The sequence below is a fragment of the Galeopterus variegatus genome, unplaced genomic scaffold (assembly GCF_000696425.1).
Source record: "Galeopterus variegatus unplaced genomic scaffold, G_variegatus-3.0.2 Scaffold9016, whole genome shotgun sequence".
Classification (NCBI taxonomy): domain Eukaryota; kingdom Metazoa; phylum Chordata; class Mammalia; order Dermoptera; family Cynocephalidae; genus Galeopterus; species Galeopterus variegatus.
In genome coordinates this window covers 12818-37725 of record NW_007735127.1, presented here as the reverse complement: position 1 = coordinate 37725, position 24908 = coordinate 12818, and the positions used below count along the sequence as shown (strand labels likewise).

Here is a 24908-nt window from a genome sequence, read left to right as displayed (position 1 = left end):
GGAGCCCCGCCCGCCCCCGCGCCCGCCGGGAGGGCGGCGTGGCCCGAGTCTCTGCAGGGGCGTCCCGCTTTGCGCCGAGCTACCGGGAGCGTGCCAACGGCCGCAGCCTGTTTCCCGGGAACGCTGTCCGGGCGCGCGCCCCGATTTCCAGCAGCCTGCTTGTCCCGGGAACGTTCTGGCGCCTTCGGGGAACTGCTCTGAGAAAGCTCTTATCACCCCTCGGTGCAAGGGGCAGAGCAGCGTCTGGAAGCATGCAGGACTACGACGAGGTGACCGCCTTCCTGGGCGAGTGGGGGACCTTTCAGCGTCTCATCTTCTTCCTGCTCAGCGCCAGCATCGTCCCCAACGGCTTCAATAGTATGTCGGTCGTGTTTCTGGCGGGGACCCCGGAGCACCACTGCCGGGTGCCCGACACCGCGAACCTGAGCAGCGCTTGGCGCAACCACAGTGTCCCGCTGCGGCTGCAGGACGGCCGCGAGGTGCCCCACAGCTGCCGGCGCTACCGGCTCGCCACCATCGCCAACTTCTCTGCGCTCGGGCTGGAGCCGGTGCGCGACGTGGACCTGGAGCAGCTGGAGCAGGAGAGCTGCCTGGATGGCTGGGAGTTCAGCAAGGACGTCTACCTGTCCACCATCGTGACCGAGGTGGGTGCCAGCCCCCGCCAGGGCCGAGGCCGAGGACCGGGGTGCGAAGGGGAGCGTCGCGGCCCTTGACTCTGCACCTCCTACCCCGCCAGATTCACGCTGGACTCTTGTCAGTCCCTCTCCCCCAACACACAATACCCTGGTGATGGGCATACTCCAGCCAGGTGGCTCGGGAACCCTTCGTGAGATGACTTCCAGCTAGAGTGTGTCCCTCACAGCACCAGGGTCAAGCTGGCCACCCATTCTGATGGCCACATTGAAGAGGGAGCCAAGAAGACCCTGGCAGCCAGTGGGAGATGCTCTAAGGCCCTGAGTGGTCAAGGATTTCCTCTAGATGGGGTGGGAATGGTGAAGAGCAGAGCCAGGGCTTGGACCAAGGGGCTGTCACCGTTTTTCCTTCAGTCTCTTGGCATCTGTTCAGAGAGAAATACTCCTCTTCTTTCTTGAACTTTTATTTTTTATTTTAATTTATCGATATACAGTGTAGTTGATTTTCGTGTCCCTTTACCAATCTTTCCTGAACTTTTAAAGTGAAAGTAATCATGTGTGCAGAACTGTCTCTTCCACCTTTCTTTGTTACTCTTTTCCCCCACACATCCTCACCCCAACATGACAGTCTGGTCCTGCCCTGTAAGGAATTGTTTACCTTCACCCATGATCAGTTGTCAGTCTTTTAGGATACATGCACCTGAAGATCCACTCATGGTGACTTGTTGACCTGGAATGTTTTCTAGGGTAAGTATTCTGAGGCAAAGTCATTGGCCAGACTTAGTTAAAGCATACAACCTTAGTTCATAGGAAGTGAGGGAAACCTTCCTCATTTCGCTGCCCCTTGGATTTATCTTCCGGGTGGCTTTGTCCGCAGGTGAACCTGCAGTCATTGAAGCTAGGTGTATGACATGTTGTTAATGGTGTGTGTGGATGTGCTGGTGTCTTACGTGAACACCAATACTCTTACTCCCCGCAGTCTTGCAGAACGGAGTAAGCAGGGTAGTGAAAAGAGCCCTCTTTGATAGGTACCCGGCTACCAGGTTCACTTAATGTCATGATTAGAGATTTGCAGGTTAGGGAAGGCTTCCTGAAGGAGGAGGCCTCTCAGTGAGTCTGGAGTGTTCAGCTTAACAAAATACTGAGCTGAAAGCCCAGATGCAACAGCAAGAAACTGCCGATCAGGAGGGCAGAGTTCACAGAAAGGGGACTGAAGGGGAAGGTGTCTTGAGTCCTGGTGTGGCCTCAAACTCTGCTGGAGGCTGTTACTGAGGTTACTTCCTCGGCCTGAAAGGGGCTTACAGGGGCTCTGTAGGTCCAGCATATGTTGCTTTTGGTGGTCATCACCCTTCAAGGGAATCTGAGAGCTGCCCTTGGAGACTCACGTGTGGGTGGAAGAGCATATTTTCTCAGTTTGGAAGTTTGATGTCCCCAGCACCTGTACCTGCTTACTCCACATATATGTAATAGGACTGTGACCTGAGCTCCACTTGGATTTCTCAGCTAAGTAACATCATTTCAGTGTCCTGAGGCATCATCACTTGATAAAGGAGGCTCTGAGTGGAGGTAGCCAACTGTGGCCCATGAGTCCACAGAGAATCAGAATCTTTGGTTGTCACAAATCCTGGGTCCTAGCCTCACAAATGAGTCTATTACCTTCCTGGAAGCCAGTGAGAACTTTGAAGCTAGAGGCTGTCACTGGGACTGCAGGCAGAGGCCAGAGAGGGGAAGCCAGATTCCATGACACAGGAGTGCCTAAAGAAGAGGGAGGCAGTGAAGTTGGAAGAAGCTCATGGTATCTCTTGAGGTTTTACCCTGAACCCTGTGGGTCCCCCACTTACTCTAGGCATTTGCTCCTGCTCCACTGCCTCCATCCTGCCTTCAGCTGAGTGGTGGTGGCATTGAGAGCTCCCAGAGACCAGCTGTACCAGAGGGGCCCTGACCCTTCTGATCCTACCTTGCTGCCAATATCAGTCTTTCGTTTTTTTATATTGACTATCTAGCTGTCGTAGCATTTTCATAAGAATTGTGTGCCCTTTCACCCACTTGCAGGTTCTCAATCTTTCCAGGAAGGCAAGATGAATACTTTACTTAGCTCTTTGTTTTGGGATGCTAGAATGCCTGACTTTAAGTCAAGGCTGCTTGTTCCTCTCAGTTGAAAACCTAATGTTGGAAGCTTCTGCATCAACATTCTGATGGGACTTGCTGGGCCCTGTGGGCCCCTGTGCACTCACAGTCATGGTAGACACATCTGGCTGTGAGCGGTCAGATTGAGCCCCTGGCTAGCTAGCTGAGAACTGTCACTCTCGGTTAGAGTCCTGACAGTTGACATAAGGCAGGGGGTCAGGGAGCAAAGAAAATAATTTATTCTAGAGATTGAAGTTCTGGGTTTATTTAGACTTGGTCCAGCCAAGCAAGGACCAAGCCCAAAAGATACTGTGATGTTGAAGGTTGACAGCCCTTTTTTTATTTAATCCATTCACTCACTCACCTATGTGCCAAATAGCTCCTGAGCCTCTCCTCTGAAGCAGAGACACTGCCAGGCATTGTAGAGGATATAGTAGCAAATACCTCTTCTCTTTGCCCTGTGACAGCCTTGGGGCAAGGATCCACCATTAACTGCGTTAGCAGGCAGGACAAAATCTGTGTGGGAATACACGGCATTCAGTAACGTGGTGCTTACCAGTGTGTTTGACCATTGATGCAGTCAGGCTAGGTACATCTCTGGGAAGAACTTCTACCTTATGGGCACAGACCCTATCTCTTTTCCCTTCCAGCCAATTCATAGGTAAGAACATTTAGTTCCGGGGAACTAGGTCATCTCTCTACTTCCTGTAAATGAAAAACAGTGCCAATTATCTACAAGCTAGAAGAGACGAACTAGGTCATCTCTCTACTTCCTGTAAATGAAAAACAGTGCCAATTATCTACAAGCTAGATAATATCTACAATTCTCTCTCCTTTTAAAAAGTTTAACAGCTTTATTGAGGTATTAATGATATATTTAAAAACTGCACCTATCTAAAGTGTGCAATTTGAAAAGCTTTGACACTTATATCTATACAACTATGAAACCATCACCACTGTAAAGGCACATTTCTGACCAGGAAGAATGGCAAGTCTAGGTCCTTTGCCAGTTGTTCCCAGATTTTTTTTCATGTTGGGCCTGCTTTCTCAGCTCTCCTGGCTGAGGATAGCAATGCTAGCCTTGTGACCTAAATCTTAAACCCACACACTCACCTTTAGCATTGATCCCTGTTATCATCAGCCAGTACAGCTCATCCCACATGCCAAGTGGAGTATCAGTAAGCTGGTCTGTAGCTGCTTTTGTCATAGGTGGGGAGCCCAGAGCTCAGTAGAGAACAGTAGATTCCTTTGTAAACACATTAAGCCAGTGTTACTTAGCCTGGGCTCTATGGTCTTCTCATCCTACCCCTTCTAAGGAGAATTCAGACCAAGTCCTGGTGACCACTGCAATCCTTGTGGCAGTTGGACAGGTAAGTGGGTGGATTGGCTGGGTGGAACCCATTTTGTGCCTGCCCTCATATTTATTTTTGAGACCTATCCTGACCCTACTCACAGACCCTCCTATGGCTGGTAGGAAGGAAGTATTAATGCATGTTTGCTTTTGGAGGGCCCAAAGCCAGGCTCTGAGAGTTGTCAAGTACTGTCAGTCAGTGGTGGGTGAAGGGTGCAGATAGTTCAAGGAGTTACACACTCGTCTAGACTAAGGACAGTCTGGACCAAGTGGAGAAGGTGGGGCTGAGGAGCCCAAGGGATGCTCTGGGGCCTATCCCAAGATGAGCATTACAGTCACCTTGTCTCCTGCAGAGTATAGTCTGACCAGGTTTTAGGTAGTACCAGGCCTTGCCAGCCTAGGATACCCTAGAAGCCTAGTATTGGGAGACCCGACCCGGAACTCACTGCAGAAGCCCATGAGGATTTCTAGTCTAGCTTAGTCCCCCACCCTCATGATAGAGCTGTTGAGATATAGCTGTTGACCCTTTATTCGTTTTTTTCTTGTTTATCTTTGTTGCTGCAAAAGTAATATACTAACTGGGAAATAGATCTGATCATACTCAAGAGTGGCAGTAGCCATAATCTGGACCCTGAAGCTTGGGCTATCACCCAGAGACCAGCACCCTGTCATTGATTCCCTCAGCTTTGTCTCCCCCACCTCTCCCAGTCCTGGCTTTAGCTGCCATGGGTGGATGGGGCTGCCCTAGGAGCACTCACTCACCTACCAGAGAGATGGTATCTGGGTGTTAGCAACACTGAGGTGCTGTTAGCAGGAGGTGGGAAAGCTGCAGCAGCCTGAGCATTCAGGCCTTGGTGCTCCAATATTCTTGACTCCTGCTAATGTGGGCTTCCTCCAGATTTGGGGGTTGAATATCCCCAATTCTTCCCTGGGTAGGGGATCGCCATCCCACTCTCAGCCCATCCATGTGCATGTTTTCCAAAGTGGAGAGCCAGCAGCACGCCTGACTGTGAGAGTTCTTTGTGTCCAGCTCCAAGGCTACCCTCGACCCCTCTGAGAGGTTCCTGGAGGCTGTGTGCACACACTGCCCAGCAGGGCAGAGAAGGAGACTTGTTCTTCCCTCTGTCACTGGCCCAGAAGAGAAGCCTGTTCTAGGGAGCTGCTCACTCCCCTTGCCTCTGTTCATTACTGGGGAGCTAGCAGGTTCCATGGATGGCAGGCCAGCAGCCTGGCACCAAGCAAGCAAGGGTCTGAATTCCCAGGAGAGTGGATGTGCATGTGAGAAGTCTGCAAATGTTACTACTGAGCACCATCTTTCTATTCTAGGAAACATTTTTCTGGGAACTGCCAGGATTCCTGTTTTGGCTTTCTTCCTTTTGACTCCTTCCTTGTTGAGCTGGGGTGGTCTAATGTCTGAATATCTAGCTGGTCCCCCATGTATCCTTCCCTTCTGCTCAAACCTCTTTTCCCATTCATGGTAACTATAGGTGAAACCACACATGGGGTGCTGGAAACTCGAGCAGTGCAGCTTGTCCTCTTCCCCAATCCCTGTTTTACAAATGGGGAAATTAAGGCACAATATGGGGGGGGGGTACAGCAGCTTGCCTGAGGTTGAACAACCAATTAATGGTAGAGTGGAAATTAAAACCCAGTTTCCTGACTCCCACCTCAAAGCTCTCAGCCATAATTGGACCTAGTATTGTTGGCATGCATCATCAGGGATTCCAGCTCTAAATATCACAAGAAGGACCCAGGAGTCATTGGCCTAGGGTGGGAGCCTGAGCAGAGCTGAAGGTCCAGATGGTGCACTCTGGGCCTTCTGGCCTCAGTCCCTCACTGGATGCCCCAGAACCATTCCAGTGCTGTTCTTGCCAGTGGCTTGAACCTCACTGAACAAGGGCACTCTGCTTCCTCCACAGCCCTGGGCTCAGCCCAGATTTTGGGGAGCAAGCACATGAGGCCTGGCCTTTTCCTGGGTCAGCGTGTGGGCACAGTACTTGCTCCCTGCCTGTCTCCCCTCCTTAAAATGGAAGCAAAACAGTGAAGCCTCACGCTATGAAAAACAGGATGGGGAGGGAGCCTGCTCTCCCTGTGAGAGGCCACCTGCTTGCTGCCTTACTGCCCAAGTGAGCCATCGCCTGCCTAACCATGTTCACACGCCCAGAGCATGTAGGATGTTTTGATTTCATTTTCTAAGAAGACTTAAATTGAAAACCTCTTTTAAAAGCAGTGAGTGATACATCCCTCTGCTCCTCTTACAGTGGAACCTGGTGTGTGAGGACGACTGGAAGGCCCCACTCACCATATCCTTGTTTTTCGTGGGTGTGCTGGTGGGCTCCTTCATTTCGGGGCAGCTCTCAGACAGGTAAGGCGTCTGTCTCCTGCAGCTGCAGGGCACCCCAGCATCAAGCAAGGAGCATATGCCTGGCCTTGACTTCAATTGGTAGTGTGCTCTCAGCCCAGGGCCTTGTATTTTAAAAAAAGCAGCAGCTGCATCTGTAGTATAGACTCCATACCAAGTAAAAAGAGCCAACAACCCCTACTCCCAAATTCTTGCTAAGTCAAAAAACCTGAACTATCCAAGCCAAGTGTATCTATGATCCAATTGACCAGGTAAGATGCCGGGATTAGCTTCTTCACTAGCCTGGATTGCCTTCCCTGGGGAATATAACTCTCTCATATCCCTGAGCATAGGAGGGGTTGACACCATGCACATGTACACTGTATTCTAGATCTTTAGGTGGTAGCCTGTGGCTATGTCTGTATTCCCAAAAAGACCAGTGGTCTCTCTGAAAAGTGATAGGAAATCTCACTAGCCAGTAGTAGAGTGATGAGCAGAGCTCTTGTGTCCAGAAGCCTAATGCCCCTTAGCTAAGTGGCCTGTGGTTATGGCATTTACTTTATGATAAGGAGGAAAAATGCTGTTTTGACTCATTTCTCATAAGTAACTCAACATCCATTAATGGCTTAGAAAATCCAAAAACCCTTGAAATTATATGTAAAATGTTAGAGGTTGTCGGGCCGGCCCCGTGGTTCATTCGGGAGAGTGCGGCGCTGGCTGAGGCCGCGGGTTCGGATCCTATATAGGGATGGCCGGTGCGCTCGCTGGCTGAGCGTGGTGCAGGCAACACCATGCCAAGGGTTGCGATCCCCTTACCAGACAGAAAAAAAAAAAATGTTAGAGGTTGTATGTGAGCATATTTTTGGAGAAAGGTCTGCAGCTTTTAGGAAGTTCTTAAAGGGGTTCATTATGTTGTGTCTTTCTACTGTGGAGCTTCAGGGTCCATGGGAGAAGCCCAAGGTGAGAAGACAGCCTTCAGCAAGTCCTTGGACACACAGGCACATGTGAGGACACCCACAGAATCATTGGGTCACCTGATGGAGAGGAGTCCCAATATACTCCTGGCTTGTTGGGGTCTGCAATAGAGAAGTTCAGGAAGAGAATGTCATCCTACCTTAAGAACAAAGCCATTTTATCCTGTAGCACAAACTTAGTAATGTTTTCGTATATTTACATCTATGGGTTATTGTCTTTACCTGAGAAATCTTTTCTTACAAAAAATTTAAGTATGTGCATTTCTCACTAGATTTGTCTTTTTCAGAGTTTCATCTAGTGATTAAAACAATAGAAAAATTCCTACAGTCATGAGTGAGCATTAAAAAGTTTAGTAGATCATGACCACAGATTGATGATTCCAGCTGAGCCTGAGACACTTGCCCCTTTGGGGGCAAGGCCTTCACTTCTCCAGATCTTTAATCTAGTATCAAGCATCAACTGATTACTTTTAGTTATTTAAAAAACTCAGAGCACCTACTAGGTGCCAGACATTATTTTAAGTACTGTACAGATTTTTTTAAAAAACAAATAATTTAAACCTCATAACCCTATGACATGGGAACTATTATTATTCCCATTTTACACATGGGGAAAATGAAACAGAGGAGTTAAATAACTTGCCCAAGGTTACAGAGCTGGCAGGTGGCAGCATTAGGATTTGTACCCAGACAGTCTTGCTCCTCTATTTTGTGTGGACTACTGTTCTAGGTCCCTGCTCTCCTAGGACTCGCCTTCTAGCAAGGCAGAATGTGTTAAGCAACTAATTGAGGAAGTGATTGTTGTCCTTGGTGATGGTAGGTGATACAGAGAAATGCAGGGTGCTAAGGGAGTGTCTAACAGAGGCCAGGAGGCTTCCCCTGGAAGGTGGAACCTGAGCTGAGAGTTGAAAGATGAGTAGAAATTAGCCAGCTAAAGGGGTGGAGAGAGGAGAGAGGAAAGGGCAGGGAGAACAGCATGTGCTAAAGACCAGACTCCAGAAAAGGCATAGGAGCAGAGAGAAGTCCTTTGTGGTAGAGGTGTCAAGAGAGGTGTAAAGATGAAGGCAGTGAGGCAGGTTGAGTCCCAAGCAGAAGAGCACACGGGGCTTAGTAGATCACAAGTAAATTCTTAGTAGAATTTGGGCTTCATCCACAGAGCAGTGGGAAGCTGTTGAGTTTTTTAAAGCTGGAGTGTGCCAATCAGATTTGCACTTTTTAAAAAGATGATTTAACAGCCTTGTGGAGAAAGGATTAAAAGGGAAGCAAGAAGGGTTGTAGAGAGACCAATTAAGAGGTTGTCACAGTAGTTTGTGCAAAAGATGGTGGTGGCCTGGCCTAGGATGAGGGTGGTAGGAATGGAGAGAAATGGTCAGAGGTAAAATCAACAGGTCTTGTTGATGGGTTGAATGGGGGAAGTGAGGAGAGAAAGATTTCTTTTTTCTTTTTTTTCCCTAATTTCCTTCTTTCCTTCCCTCCTCCTTTTCTTCTTTCTTACCTTCTTTCCTTCTCTCTTTCTCTTTCTCTCTTTCTTTTTTTTTGAGGCTGGCCAGTATGAAAGGGGAGAAAAGATTTCTGGCCTGCATAGCTGGTTGAATGACAATACTCTTTTCTAAGACAGAGCACTGGAAGAGGACCATGTTTGTAGGAGAAGATTTTTGTTTGTATGTTTGTTTGTTTGTTTTTTATAAGATGACCGGTAAGGGGATCTTAACTCTTGACTTGGTGTTGTCAGCACCACACTCTCCCTAGTGAGCTAACCGGCCATCCCTATATAGGGATCTGAACCCATGGCCTTGGTGTTATCAGCACCACACTCTCCCGAGTGAGCCATGGGCCGGCCCTTTGTAGGAGAAGATGTTGAGTTCAATTTGAACGCTCTGAATTTGGGGTGACTATGAGACCCCTTGGTGGAGAAATCAAATATGCAGTTGGATGTATGCATCTCTCTCCATGAGAGCTTTGGGCTGGTAAAACACATTTGGGAATTGTCAGCATATAGAACCTTTATCAAAGCCTGGAGAGAGTGTACAGTGATAAAGGGAGGAGGTGGACTGAGTTTAGAGGCCCACCAAGTGGAGATGGGGGAAATCCTCTCTCACAGGGTCAAGCGGCAGCTGAGCCTCAAAGGAATTACCATGATGTGAGAAACAGGGAGGGGGTACCCCAAGTTCAGAGTTGAAATTCAATGTATTTTCCTGTGCCAACTGTGTCATGTTAAGTAGATCTTTGTGGGCTAGCTTAAGAACCTGTTTACCATGTAACACCATGATTACCTGAGGAAAGTGTTTAAGTTCCAAAAGGTCTTCTCCCAGGGAAACAGTGGAAACAATTCATAAGTATGTTGAGGACTGCCTTAGTCTATAGAAGGGCTAATACAGTGTTTTTCAAACCTTTTTAAGAATTTTGGCAGCAGAACCTTGTTTTAAGTAGGATCATTTAAGTCCAGTAAATGGAATCGCTAAAAGCATAGCTATTCTGACTGCAGCCCCTGTCTTCAGCTCCCAGTGCCACCCCTCAAGTTCGTCTGCACCCCCATGGAAGGCCCAGGGCTCTATGGCATGCATCGCCTCTGATCTTATTATTTCTAAGTAGCCAGTTCTAAAACCTAAGCCAAACAAATTAAGTAACAACAATAGATTCATGCCCTCAGCTTGTTGTCTAGGATATCAAAAGTAACATTTTATACAGGACAAAGGTTTAGCTTTCTGGCATATTAATATGTCTGAAGTTTGAGAGCAATTAATATAATCCTGGGTTGTCAGTGCCTTTTATCTGACATTATTGAATTACCTTTATGCATGTGAATAATGAGAGAGACACAATTCTGGGAGTAAGTAAACTAGTATTTCCTGTTTCTGTAGATATGTGTGTGTTTGCCATTTTGCTGGCTGACTTTAAAAATGAGCATTTTAGGGTTGACCAGTTAGCTCGGTGGGTTAGAACATGGTATTATAGTACCAAGGTCAAGGGTTTGGTTCTCCCTATACCAGCCACCCACCATGTTTGCCATTTTGCTGGCTGACTTTAAAAATGAGCATTTTAGGGTTGACCAGTTAGCTCGGCGGGTTAGAACATGGTATTATAGTACCAAGGTCAAGGGTTTGGTTCTCCCTATACCAGCCACCCACCAAAAAAAACAAAAAGTTAGCATTTCTGGCCCCAACCCCAGACTGCCAAGGACTGGTTTTATGTAAGGATTCCCTGGATCTTTCTATTCCTTACTATCCCAGGGAGCCCTTGGGAAGGGACAGAGGGTATAGGTTATACAAGTTTGCCTATAGTTAGGGCCCACCCTTTAGTTGGCATGCAGAGCCCTCTTGTTACAGAACAATACAGGGGGAATTGGAGTCTCCTTCTAAATCAAGTATTCTCAACCTCGGCCCTGCTAACCTTTTGAGCCAAAGTAATTCTTTGTTGTGGGGGTTATCTTGAGAATTCTAGAATATTTAGCAATATCTCTGGCCTCTGCCCTCTAGATGCTACTGCCTGCCCAAGTTGTGACAACCAAAAAACAAAACTTGTGTTGAGGCAGAACACCAAACTCTCTCATGTAGCTGCAAGGCCATGTGTAGGTTGGCTCCTACCCACCTCTGCAGCTTCTGTTGCCCAGCCAATGCCAGCCACAACAACCCCTCACGTTCATCAGCCCCCTCCAGCCACAGCAGTGTGTACTCGTCTCAGGGTTTCAAGCATTCCCCCCAACCCCCCAATGGCTTTCCTTGACCATGCCGGCTAACTCAGGGTCCCTGGTTTACATTTCCTTGGTTCCTTGTGACTTTCCTTCATAGCACCTATCAGAAATTGGTAAATAAAAGATGTTATCATAGAATTAATGTTGGTCTCCCCCATTATACTGTAAATATCCTTACACCCTTAATTCGCCATTGTCAGCAACTGCTTTTCCTTTGGGCCTCATCTCAGTGTCCCATCATTGGGGAGACCTTCCTTGAATGCCCAGTTCCCCAACACCCACCCCAGTCCAGGATAGGTTCCTTTGTTGTGTCTCTGTGGACTTGGGTGCTTTTCCTTCAGTGCGCTTGTCTTTGTGTGTAATTGCATATTCAGTAGTGTGTCTGTCTCACCAAATAGACAATAGCTTCTTGAGGACAGAGACAACACCTTTTTTCATTTAGCGATCCCCAGTGCCTTCTGTAATAGATGCTCACTAACATTCATTGAATGAAGGTGGTGTCAGCTGAATCGCTTGCTTCCCACTAAACTGTTCCTCCTGTTTGTGGTACTTTCTTTCAAACAAAACAAACCAAAAACCCCACATTTTTTATTTTAAAATGAGCACGGATACAGAAAACCAAACAGAACAAATATGTGGCTTATTATTCCAGGGAAATAACCTTGTAACCACTACCAAGTCAAGCAATAGAACTTTCTATCCATTGAGAAGCCCTGTCCATGTGCTTCATACCAGTTATAGCACCCTACCATAAACCACTAGCCTGGTTCTTGTAATAGTCACTTCTTTATGAGTTTTTTATAGTTTTATCATCCAAATATGCATCCTTAGACACAAGTGTAGTCTTGCCCATTTATAATATTTGATATGTCTTTTAGTCTACTTTAGTCTTTGGATTGTCCTTTCATCCCTTTCTTTGCCTTACAGTTTATCTATTGAAGATCCCCAGGCTGTTCCATCTATAGAATTTCCCAGTCTCAATTTTGCTGATTGCACATTCATGATGTAGTTCAGCATATTCCTCTGTTCTTTGTGTTTCTTGCAAATTGTCAGCTGGATCCAGAGACTCGATCAGATTCACGTTCCGTCCCTTTGGCAAGACTATAGGAGGCATGCACGTCTGATTATCCCTTTTTATGATGTTTGCGTTCATTGATATGTAATGCCTGTATCTATTAATTCATTGGGGGCTGTAAAATGGTGATATTCTAGTTTTATCACTTTTTTTTTTTTTAATAAAGATGACCGGTAAGGGGATCTTAACCCATGGCTTGGTGTTGTCAGCACCACGCTCAGCCAGTGAGCCAACCGGCCATCCCTATATGGGATCCGAACCCGTGGCCTTGGTGTTATCAGCACCACACTCTCCCGAGTGAGCCACAGGCCGGCCTAGTTTTATCACTTTTTAAATTTAATAATTGGAATATACTTCCCCTCATCTATTATTGGTTACTGTTCACATAGTTTACAAAGGAAAGTCAGTACAAATGCTTCTTTCCCTTTATTTACCAGTTTTCATTTATAGTGAATTTTTTCTCTGTTATCCTCTAAAGTTGACCGATATTTTTAAAAATATCATTATGAATGTATGGATTTAAGCATAATCGATGTGTTTCAGCCCCTTGCAATCATTATCATAATTGTGGCATTGCCTTTTGGGCAACTTTGGTGCCCAGGCTGCACATTCATCCTGGGGAGTGGCGAAGGTGAGTAACAGCCTGGGACTGGGGGACTGGGACTGTCCCTAGCCATCAGCTACCCTGGCAACACTGTCCACAACCCCTCCCTGAATGGATCTTGGGAAAGCCCCTCTTGGTGGAACCTGTTCCTGCTGCCTTTTCCCAGCTGGTCCTCTGTCACTCTTCTTGTCTTCCCAGGTTTGGTCGGAAGAACGTGCTGTTTGTGACCATGGGCATGCAGACAGGCTTCAGCTTCCTGCAGATCTTCTCAAAGAACCTTGAGATGTTTGTTGTGCTGTTTGTCCTTGTAGGCATGGGCCAGATCTCCAACTATGTGGCAGCATTTGTCCTGGGTATGGCCATCAAGTTGGAGTTGAGTACTTCATCCTGTGTTTCATCATCATCCCACCACCCACCTTTCTGGAAACAGCTGTGATGTCCCTCAAGGGGAAGTGGTCTCTAGCAGCACTGGCCAGAGCTTCCTGATGAACCCTATTTATAGTCAGGGAAACTGAGTCAGACAGGTGACCAGCCTTGGGTCCCCAGCAGCACAATAGCTTGACTTACTATTTCCAGTTCTTTTCTGGCCTCCGAGGGGTGGCACCTTGGTCTTATTAGTACTTGCTGGCTACTTGCCTAGGACTCACCAGAGATCATCCATTTTAAATAAAGGGATTGCCACTGCACAGGGCTGAGGTAGCTAGGGAAAGAAGGAGGCATGATGTGAGGAGTAAGGGCCATGATTTGCAGGCTTGCCAAGGAAGAGAGCTGCCTCCTCAGCAAAGCATTGTTGCCAGTGATATCTGTACAGAGGAGAATAAATTGACTGGAATGGGCTTTATTCACCTTCAGGATTTTAATTCAGAGTACATGCTGCAGGGGTGTGGCTCAGACATGCCAGCCTGTTCTCACTGAAAAGTTGACAGTCTCACTGCTTGGAGGAATCTGACTCTAGCTAATAAGGTCTTTGGGTTCCTTGGGTTGTATTGTTGAAAGGATTATTTTTTCTTTTCACATTTATTTTTCTTCTATATCTTTTTCATTTTTTTCTTTTCCTATTTAATAGAATATTTTTTCCTTGAAGGAAGTAGTCAACAGGTACGGCCTTAGTAATGACCTCGCCCTTAATGAATTCTTCCTCGTGTGAGGACTGAAGGGGCATGATGTGACATCTTTAGCATATGTCTTAGGGAAGAGTTGGAATTCATGAGGGGCCTGAGAGGCCACAAATGAGGCACTCCCAGGAGATGATCAGACTGGACTGGGTTCACCTCCTCCCTAGGGCTCCGGGAACTTAGAGATAATCCTGGCTGCTTTCTTGTCTGTTTTTTAAAAATAATACCATGCAAGATTAATAAGGAAATTAACTTGACTCCTCCCTTGTTTTGAACAGGAACAGAAATTCTTGGCAAGTCAGTTCGTATTATATTCTCCACATTAGGAGTGTGCATATTTTATGCATTTGGCTACATGGTGCTGCCACTGTTTGCTTACTTCATCAGAGACTGGCGGATGCTGCTGCTGGCACTGACGGTGCCGGGGGTGCTCTGCGTCGTGCTCTGGTGGTGAGTGTGGCCCTGAGCCCAGGAGTGCCCACCGGCAGGGTGACTTCTGTCTGGCCTTCACTAGAGGGCAGCAGCAACCCACAAATCCCCTTCTGGGCTCCCAGAGACAGGAAGTATAGATTATTTAGAAGTTATTTCAGAATGTTTTCTCCACACTCAGAGCCAAAACAAAACAGAATCCTAAGACATCAACAGACTTGTTCTCAGCCCTGCTTGGGGTTGATCTAAGTACAGGGAGAGGAAAAAGTAGCTGTGAGAAGATGGGGTCCAGCATGACCTTCAGCCCTGGCCTCATGCCACAGGCACTGGGAGAAGAGGGAGAGCTCCAAAGGTGAGACTCCTCTGGGTGGCTGCACGGGGGAAGCTAGGCTCCATCTGCTCCTCCAAGTAGAGGAGTTGGACAGGAAGAGAGGGGCCATTCCATACCAAGAGAGGGAATGCAGAAGAGGAGTTGAGGCAGGAATCACCCCTTGCAGGTAGGAAGGTAGATCACTGGCCCATGTGGAGCAAAGAGTATTTCAGGGCATGGTGGGAGAGGAAACAGCACATCAAGGGACCTGGTCATGACAGAAGGACACAGTGAGATAGAAAATATCCACAAAGGCTCACAGCACTCAGGTGCCTTGGTAGACATGCTATTTTAGGTAGAGTCTGACAAGTTTATTGGATAAGTCAGAGGTGAGCGAGTAGAATTTAGAGGCTAATGCCAGGAACAGGGAGGGGAGTACAGCAAGGTCTGGGCTGGCCTGAGACATCAACAGAAACTGGGCTTTAGAGCTAATCTTGCGCCTGTCTCCTCAGAGCCCAGAAGGTGGCAGCACCACTCTTTGGAAGTGGGGGTGACCAGCCAGTGTAGGGATCCCATCAGGGTGTGTGGAGGCTCTCCTAATTTTGTGCACTGCAGTGTACTGAAGTGCTCATACCTCTGGTTATTACTGGGTGTGGACCATCTCTTTGCTTCTAACTTGTGAACACCAAACATTGCAGAAACCTAGCTCTGGTTCTGAAACCTCATTTCCCGCCTCCAGTTATGCCATACCTGGTCTGTTGGGCAGGATGGCCTCACTGAGATTGTTCCTTGTACTTCCAGGTTTATCCCTGAGTCCCCACGATGGCTCATTTCTCAGGGCCGATTTAAAGAGGCAGAGGTGATCATCCGCAAAGCTGCCAAAATCAATGGGATTGTTGCACCCTCCACCATTTTTGACCCAAGTGAGGTAAGCACCATCCGTGACCCGGTGGGAGAGCCACCATGGCCATGACTTGAGGGCAGCAGTGCACAGCCCTGAAGTCCTCCCTGCTCACAGGAGCACAGCTTTCTTGCCTGAGTCCCTGCTGCCCCCAAGGCAGGCCCTGTTAACAACTCAGAAGTTACAACTCAGATCTGTTCAGATCTATTCCTTTTCTGCCTCTTTTCATCTCTTCCATGGATTTTAGGTTTTCATACTTTACTTATTGTCTTTTTAGGCAGTCATACATTTTATCTGTTACTTTTAATAACAAACACCCTTTAATGAGGCCCTTCACAAAGTCGGCATTTTGGGGAATCTTTGTTTTCTATGCCTAAGGTGGTTTGTCATCTTAAAAAGATAGTCCAGTACGTACAACATAAAGCACAAATAGATTTGGGTTAGAGATTTCAGTCTCTTTCTGCCCTCCAGTGGTTAGTTGTTGCATATTATGTTGGAGCCAGGTCACTTTTCATGTCCGTCTCTTCCCCCCACCCTACTCCTCCCTGTGAACTCTACTCTCACACACCATGAGTAATTTCTTGGCTCTGCCTGGTTCCTTGTTCTTGCTTCTTCCTGTTCCCTATCCTTCTACTCACTCTGCACCAGGCAGTTTTCCTCAGTCTCATGACTGCAAGCAGAGGTTAGAAGCTGTAAATGCTGGCTGATGTGGTTCTGGAGTATGTCTCTGGTCTGATTGGAAGACAGGGTTCGGCTGTAGGAACAGCCACAAGCAGTCATACTGAAGCTACTAAAGCGTGAGCAGCAGGCATGTTAAAGATGCTCAGGACTCAAGATGTGGGCTTAGCCTCGGAAAGAGGGGCCAGTTATCATGGGCAGCAAAGAGGTCGGTGGCCACTGACAGCCCTGCTGGTCTCCCAGTTAAGTGGTGACCCAGCAAGAGCTCTCGCTCAGCACGTACCGGAAAGGGCTCTGTTGCACAAAGGTCAGGGCAGGAGTGAGTGTGGCAGAGAGGGCTTCTAAGTGAGGGGTCATTCTGGGGGAACCCGTAATCCCCACTGGAATCTTTGAGGAAATGAGGCTATTTCAGGGGATCCTTTAAGTCAGAAATTGACCTTTTGTTGAACTGCTAACTTGGGAAAAAACAAGCTCCAAAGCTGGGTTTGCTTAAGAAAGCAACATCAGTGTGTTTAGACGTGTAGTTTATTAATGGACTAGGCTGTGCCGAATTTCATAGGAAGTTACTCTGGGTGAAGCTCAGGTCAATTTTCCTGTTTTTCTATTTGATTTTTTTTCTCCTGGAAGTAGACCAATAACTACATGGTATGAGGACTCCAAACATTAATTCTTTTTAAATGTCAAATCAGTAAATGCACAGCTATTTTCTCTCTCTGCCCTACAGGGCAGGGAGCCAGCCTCGGGAAAGGATTCTTAAGGGCCTCCTTGGAATGTGGCCACTGATGGGCAGAGGGGGTGGTGCAGCGAGGGGGCTGTCTGCTTGGGCCAGTGCCTTCGCTGCACCCCTGAGGCTGGTCAGCTGCCTTTCCTCCTCACTCTTGTTCACTCTGATTTGTTACTGACAAGGCCTGGAGAACCCTTTAGCAGCCCAAAATATATTTACCATTCTTTTCCAGGAAGAAACATAAAACACTCCCCAACTCTGAGATGCAGATAGCTAAGAGGCCAGGGTGTTGCATATGTCGTATGCTCTGAATCTCTGACCTTCTCTCCTTCCCATATCCTTATGATATTGTTCCTGCAGCTACAAGACCTAAGTTCCAAGAAGAAGCAGTCTCACAGCATTCTGGATCTGCTCCGAACCTGGAATATCCGAGTGGTCACCATCATGTCCATAATTCTGTGGTGCGTGAGACCTGCCTGAGACTTCTAGACAAAGCTTCTGAAAGTGGCTGCTGGGTCTCTTGTTTATAGACATTTCTCAGACCAAAATCGAAAGCCTGTGTCATGAGAAAATGAAAGGGATATGTCTTGTGATGGAAGAAATGGGCATGTCACAATTCTTAATGTGATGGAATCTTAGAAAAGGAGAATGAAAACTATTGTGGAGGTTGTTTTGGGAAATACTGGATCTTTGGGGATCTCTCCAGGTCCTGAGGTGAATCCTTGTTCCCTTTGGGTCCTTGCTTAGTGGTTCCTGTCCCCTATCCGCTCCTATGCAGTCATGGACTGTGACTGAGGAGTACAGGTGAGGCTTTTAAGAAGGATCTAAGTGAAGACACCATATCGCTTAGGCTACAGAGGCTGCTAAACACTTTCTGGAAATGTGCAAGCAGGACATCCTCCTTCTGGGATGTTCAGAGACTGTTGTGGAGTCAGGGGCATGTCCTAGATGTCTTCACCAGGTTCCTTCTAGCGAGGCATTTCACTAAGTGTATCAAGAAAGGATTTGTGAGTTACCAGGGAAAGGGAACACATTTGAGTGCCTGGATAGCTTTTGGTCAGTGGCCAGACCTTTGGAATTATAGGTGACTACCCAAGCCTGCTGGGAGAGTGGTGATAAAGTGTGTGAGGAGGGCAGACTTCATCTGAGAGTCCTTAGTCCTAGACTCATCCGGCTTTGGGGCAAACAGCCATGTTGCCCACTGCAGGGAACTGTGAGTCACCCATTTCCAAAGAATCGCCTGGGATTCCCTCAGGGCGTTCTGAGGGGATTCTGAGATTCCTGAGTCTGCCTCAGACAGGACCATCATGTAGCCTGTGCCCGACTTGCCAGCCTGTGATGAGTCACACACTTTGTGGTTCAACAAGGCTCTCTTCCCTGCTCTGGATTTCCCAGGGACTCATGCACAAACTCCTTTCTTTCATTGTCCCAGGTGTATTTTCAACCTGCAGATGAATCAAAAACAGTCTTATCTATAAAGGTCTGATTTGCCAGAGTGGGTCATCAACAGAGAGAATGCCTTTTGGGGACAGGCCCAGGCCAGGGGTTCAGATGAGAGACTATGTGGCCCTACCACTGGGAGCTCCCTTTCTTCTCCCCAAGTACAGTGGGTTGGTCACCACAGGTAGTCTGCTTGGGGTCTTTCTCCAAATGTTCGACCTCATGTTGCCCCTTATTTTATCTTACTCCTCCAGTCCTATCACACCTCACTGATACCTGCCTCCTTACTCATTTCCTAGCTCCTTCTGAGTTGCTGGCCTTGGGGAGGTTCAGAGAATAGGAAAGTGGGCTTCTGTAAATGCTTCAGCTTAGGATTTTTAAAGCCAAAAGGCAGGTTGTAACCTTTTATTTTTCTCAATGAAGTAAATCTGTCTGAATTATATAAGCCCTTTTGCGGGACACTTTCAGTAGGAATGCTCTGAAACTACACTGGCACAGAGTTTACACTGTACCACTTAGGTTGGGGGAAGTTATCTTTTGTTCTATGAAGTAAGACAGTTAAATCTATTGCTGGCTTCCTATTCTCTGTTTAGAGAGTAGTTTGGAATTTACTGAAATAATTGCATTTTAATAGTTTTTCAGGTTGGGAGAGATGTGGATATTGCTTTTCCAGCTTTCTTCTGCACTCTATTTCAGGATGACCATATCAGTGGGCTATTTTGGACTTTCCCTCGACACTCCTAATTTGCATGGGGACATCTATGTGAACTGCTTCAGGTTGGGAGAGATGTGGATATTGCTTTTCCAGCTTTCTTCTGCACTCTATTTCAGGATGACCATATCAGTGGGCTATTTTGGACTTTCCCTCGACACTCCTAATTTGCATGGGGACATCTATGTGAACTGCTTCCTTTCGGCGGTAGTTGAAATCCCAGCATACGTGTTGGCCTGGCTGCTGCTGCAGCATGTGCCCCGGCGCTACTCCATGGCCACCGCCCTCTTCCTGGGCGGCAGCGTCCTTCTCTTTGTGCAGCTGGTGCCCCCAGGTAGGGATCATGTGCATCTGCAGTCTTAGGTCTTCATTGAATCACTCATTCTCTACCATGCTGTCTTCCCCTATTAGTAAAGAGAAAAAATCAAGCCCATCACAGCTTCCCTGCATATATGTATTCTTGGTCTAAAAATCAAGAGGAATTGCCTCCTGAGATCAGAACACTCTATTGCCTGGGCTTTGGAGGAGTGGGAAAGAGCAGCCATTGGAGCTGTGGTTAATTTTACTCTGTACCCAGTTAATGTGTTCATATTTATTTTCCTCTCCAAAATAAGGGGGAAGAAAAAGAGCTATCCCCATTCCTTTTTTCCCTGGCCGTGTTTTATTTATTTATTCAACAAATAGCTGTGGAGTGCCTATTACGGACTAGTAGGCACTACACTAATGACACAGAAGTAAACAAAGCAGGGAAAACCCCAGTTCTTCATGGAGCTCACACTCTACTTGGGAAGACTGACAAGAAACAAGTAAATAAAATGGTTAATATAGTTCAGATTGTGTTACTTCTGTGAATAAAAATAAAGGGAGCTAGTTTACATAGTGTGTCCCTGAACAGGGGCAGTTTAGCAAAAATGTACACGACATGATGGAAAAGCCATGACAAAGTCTAGGAGAATTTTTCTTTCTTTTCAGGAAGAAGAAATAGCAAAGGCAAAGACCCTGAGCAGGGAATGAGCCTGGCATGTTTGAGGAGAAAGAGGGAGCTAGTAAGAGATGAAGACAAGGAAGGGGGTGGCCAGGTCACAGATAGGGTCTATTAGGCCACTAGCAGGATACCAAAACTATCTTGGTATTCCACAGATGGGTGGGAGGTAGCTATTTATGACAATTTATAGAACAGATGGTGGGGGCCCTCATCTGTCCGTCACTGTGCCCAGAGTCCTCAGTGTACCTGTGGATTTGGGAGCCTGTGGGGGTCACTTTTGGGTCCATCAGGCTGGGAACATTCTGCACAGGAACAGCCCCCAGTGTAGCATGGCAGATGGAGCCCAGGAATGGATGCAGAGGTTCATACCTGAGCTCAGAGTGACTCTCAGGTCACCCAGAACATCTCATTGGCACAGGAAGAAGGATAGATTGGAGGATCGTCCTGAGGCTCTAACTGTCTATGAATTTTTTGATATCTGAGCAGACTGAAAGCCTGAAATGAGTTAGAACTGAATTCTCCAACGATCTAAAAGTCATGAGTTAATTCCACAGTGCCTGTCTGTTATGAGGTTCTGGGGTGACAGCTAACTCCCTGACAGACATGTCTTTAGTGACTTCTGGACTGGAAAGCAGGTTGATTGGGCTGTTGAGGAGCTTGCTCTGGTGGTCTGTAGGCTGAGGAAAATGCATATCCTCAGACCGCTGCAATTCCTCAGCCTCCTTTCAGTAATCAACTTAGAGGAAAGTCTTGGCTATAGTCCCTTATTCCACAGTAGGAAATCATAGAAACTGACCCAGTCCACTCCCCCCGCCCCCCAAAATCAGGGGATATAGTATGTTTGTTGCAGGTAGAAAAGAAATGGAACTCCTAGTAGCAGCATACCTTGGGTTGGCGCCTACTCCTACTTTCTTTCCTTTGCCTCTCCAGACTTGTATTATTTGGCTACAATCCTGGTGATGGTGGGCAAGTTTGGAATCACTGCTGCCTTTTCCATGGTCTATGTGTACACAGCCGAGCTGTATCCCACAGTTGTCAGAAACATGGGCGTGGGGGTCAGCTCCACGGCATCCCGCCTGGGCAGTATCCTGTCTCCCTACTTCATTTACCTTGGTAAGTGCTGTGGGCCAAGGACACACTGGAGCAATGGGATGGAAGTGTGATTGGCTTTAATGTGAGCTAGAGATACCTTGTTAACAGAAAAACAAGCACATGCAGCAAATGGGATCTGTCCAGTACTGGATCTGTGTCTGAGTGTACTGGGGGGAGGCACTCACCTTCAAATGGGAAACAACCTATAGACTAGCTAGAAATTGATGAGAAAATTGGAGGGTTTTGTTTCTGTTTTAGCCATACCAGGCCTTCCATCAGAGAATACAATTCCTTTATCCTACAAAACTACAGAGTGGTTTAGGGAGCCAATTTACTTATCTGGAGAAATTTCTTCTTGGAATCAGCGTTTAAAAGGAACATGAGGGGAAAGATGTCCATTCAAGAAGTCTGATGAACTAAGAATTATTGTAACTTGGAGCACTTTACATGGTGGTTTTATTCTGTGTAAATATCTGCCTTGTGACATTTCATGTAGCAGGGCACCTTACATGGTGGTTTTATTCTGTGTAAATATCTGCCTTGTGACATTTCATGTAGCAGGGCACCTTACATGGTGGTTTTATTCTGTGTAAATATCTGCCTTGTGACATTTCATGTAGCAGGGCACCAGTTTTCTCTTGCTCATAATTATTTCCTCATGGCAGCAGCTGTCTCCCTGTACATCCCTAGCCAGCCCATCTTTCAGAAGGAGTGGCATGTACCCTGAGAGTACCCGGAGACTTGTGAACATGCTCTATTGATCTATCAAGCAGAAACACCTTGTATAGCCTGAAGGCAAATTAAACGGGTTGTGACACATCTGCAGAGGTGGAAAAGTTACTCCTGTCCCTGGACAAGTACCTTGAGTTCCTTGGAAACCCAATATTGGGAAATAGGAATAATCATCATGGCTCAGCTCCCCCCTGCACCCCTCTGCTGCACCCTGGAAGCATTGCTGGACCTCTGGGCATGTCTGTGCCAGCTCTGGGTTCAGAGACCTGTCTAGGTGCCAGATTCCAATTTGGCAGCTCAAACTGTGGGAAATGCTGAGACCAACAAAGAAGGTGATTCCCTTTATAGAGTCCTGGGAGCATAAAGGGATGAAAGGAGTCCAAGTCTAATTGCAACCCCATGCTTGGGGCTCTGTCTGCTTTGCCATAGGTGCCTATGACCGCTTCCTGCCCTACATTCTCATGGGAAGTCTGACCATCCTGACAGCCATCCTCACCTTGTTTCTCCCAGAGAGCTTCGGTACCCCCCTCCCAGACACCATTGACCAGATGCTAAGGGTCAAAGGGTAAGGAGGCCTCCATCCTCACAGTGTTCATGCACTGGGTCTAGGCTTGGCCAGGTCTTAGGAGCCCCTCACAGTAGAGCCCCCAGCAGACTCTCTCTCAGCAAATAACTTGGAATAGTTTAGCCACCAGAGGATTATAAATGGCAAGGTGCTTACAGCCTCTCTTCTCTGGTCTAATCCTATGTGGACATGTCACCATGCACATCTCCTCGGCAAAAGCAGCTCTGGGATAGTACAGAGACTAGGAGAAGCCTTTCAGAATCTGCTGTATGATTTTTTTTTCCTGGTGAAGATATCCTCAGTTTGTTTTGAGACTGGTAGGCATCTTTTTAGGATTTGTTACTAACATTTGTTTTGCTTGTTTTTATAGAATAAAATATAGGCAAACTCCAAGCCACACAAGGATGTTAAAAGATGGTGAAGAAAGCCCCCAAACCCTTAAAAGCACAGCCTTTTAACACAACCTCCAGTAAGTGAGAAACTGAAAAGACTGTCTCATCAGAAATGGTTTGTGCAGACTCTAAGTCCTTCAGTGACAAAGGTCTTTGCTGTTCATTCTCTTGCCCCCATGTCTGACTTGCTCATGGAAGAGCAGTCACCTCAGAGGCTTCATGTGGTCCTAGGGCATCACCTTTCCTCGAGGGACAACTTTAGATAACTACTAACTACTGTGATGATGGACTCAGCACTTCCTAAGAAGTTAATTATTCACTAGAACCAGTGGAATTTGGAAGAATATGAGAGGCATCTGCTAAATTTACATTTTAATTTTAGACTGCCTGAAAAGGCCCCCGATGAAACTGGAGGTCTAAGTTTTCTATCCCCTTTCCCTCTAATGGTGAACGTTAGAGGAAAAGAAATAATTTCACAGGGAGTTTGATTTCTCACCCTTTCTCAGTGGCAGAGGACATTAATTGGGATATTTGTTTCCCCAGGGCAGGAGAGCACAGGGTCTAGGGAAACATAAAGGTAGTTAAGATGGAGGGGACTGAGCAGACACAGAAAACTAGTAAATGCATTGATTTGTGAGCTCTTAGACCCCTCAGTATGACGCCTGGGTAGACTTGTTTACGTCTGATTAAAACACTGGGCTTGTCCAGGCCCATAAGAAATGCATTGTTGAGTCTACTATTCTTGTTTTCCACTGCTGTGTGAATCAAACCTCCTATCATAGCTTCTGTGTGTGGTTCGAAGGAAATATGTCAGTGAGAAAGGGACAAGCAATCTTGTCTTTTCTCTCAAAATGATAACATGGGTTTTGTTTTGTTTCGTTTGTTTGTTGTGTCTCTTTCTCCTTAAGTTATTTGCCTTCAAATAGACTTGGGAGAGGCTAGTTCCTTAGTCTCATGGATTGTCTTTTTTTTTTTTTTTGAAACCCAGAATCACTCTGGCGATGGTCTGTAGTTGCCACTTATGCAAGGTGGTACCAGCCTTAGCCACTAGCACTTCTCTGAGTGCCAAAAACAATGTCACTGTGTATGTCCCTTTTGTGATACCTAATCATGGGAAAAAATTTTTTAAAAAACAAATTGTGTTCACACTCTTTCAGAGTTTCTCAATTCAGTCATGTAATATTATTGGGAGATATTTTGTGTTAAGTGTAATTGTCTTTTCTGATTATGTTACCATGGTACTCCTAAAGCACATGCTTTGCCTGGTTTAAAATAGATATTTTTGTGAAAGCTACTGAAGTGCCTTGGGAAATGAGAGAGTTTTAATAAATAAAAATGATTTTTTAAATAATAGCAACTGCCTACAGTCTTTTATTTCCAGAATTTGGTGAGCCTCTGCCATACTATCACCTGGCTTTTCTGTCAGCTTGGGCTAAGTCTAGCAATGGTTTAGAATTAGTCTCTAAGGCTAAAATTTAATCCCAGTGTACTGGAAATCTTCACTCTGTTAACTGACTGTGGACTGAGCCAGCCTTCTTGCACAGTGTCTTAGACTGGGTTTCCCTGAAATCAAAGCCTGAGACCAGCACATCTGTACAATTAGGAAGTTTATTTGGGAACAAGATTCCAGGGAGCTAATTCAAGCTCAGGTGGGAAGGAAGGCAACACATCTTCTGGAACCTGTTGGCTTCTCTACTGTCCTCAAACCTGGCTCTGTCCTGGGTTTCCAATTAACTGACTTCACAGGGGCTCCACAATCTGAATTAGATCCTGCCTGCCCTTTCTCTTGTTGTGTGAATGAACAGTTTCTGTGTTTTCTCTCATTCTCAATGTCACTGCTTCCAGACATTCGTTGTCATCCAAGGGCAAAAACCATAATTACCTGAAATGTTTAGAGCTTTTCCTGTGATGGGGCAATAGCCCAAGTCACTGTTCCCAGGGTTGATCCAAGTATCTGAAAATCCAGTCTGAACTAGATTGTTAATATGTTAGTATAAGTTTGGGCCAGCCTTTGGCTCACTCGGTAGAGTGCGGTGCT

General features: G+C 46.6%; 1 protein-coding gene across 1 annotated transcript; it reads left to right on the top strand.

Annotated features, from left to right (window-relative positions):
• Window positions 1-251: 251 nt before the first annotated feature.
• SLC22A5 (solute carrier family 22 (organic cation/carnitine transporter), member 5) lies at window positions 252-24223 on the top strand. Its single transcript, XM_008593342.1, has 10 exons — window positions 252-644; window positions 6372-6475; window positions 12994-13148; window positions 14189-14360; window positions 15451-15577; window positions 17313-17413; window positions 19224-19438; window positions 21020-21202; window positions 22343-22478; window positions 22849-24223. Exons 1-10 carry the CDS (start codon window positions 252-254, stop codon window positions 22934-22936), a joined length of 1674 nt encoding a protein of 557 aa, XP_008591564.1. The 3' UTR covers window positions 22937-24223.
• Window positions 24224-24908: the final 685 nt, after the last annotated feature.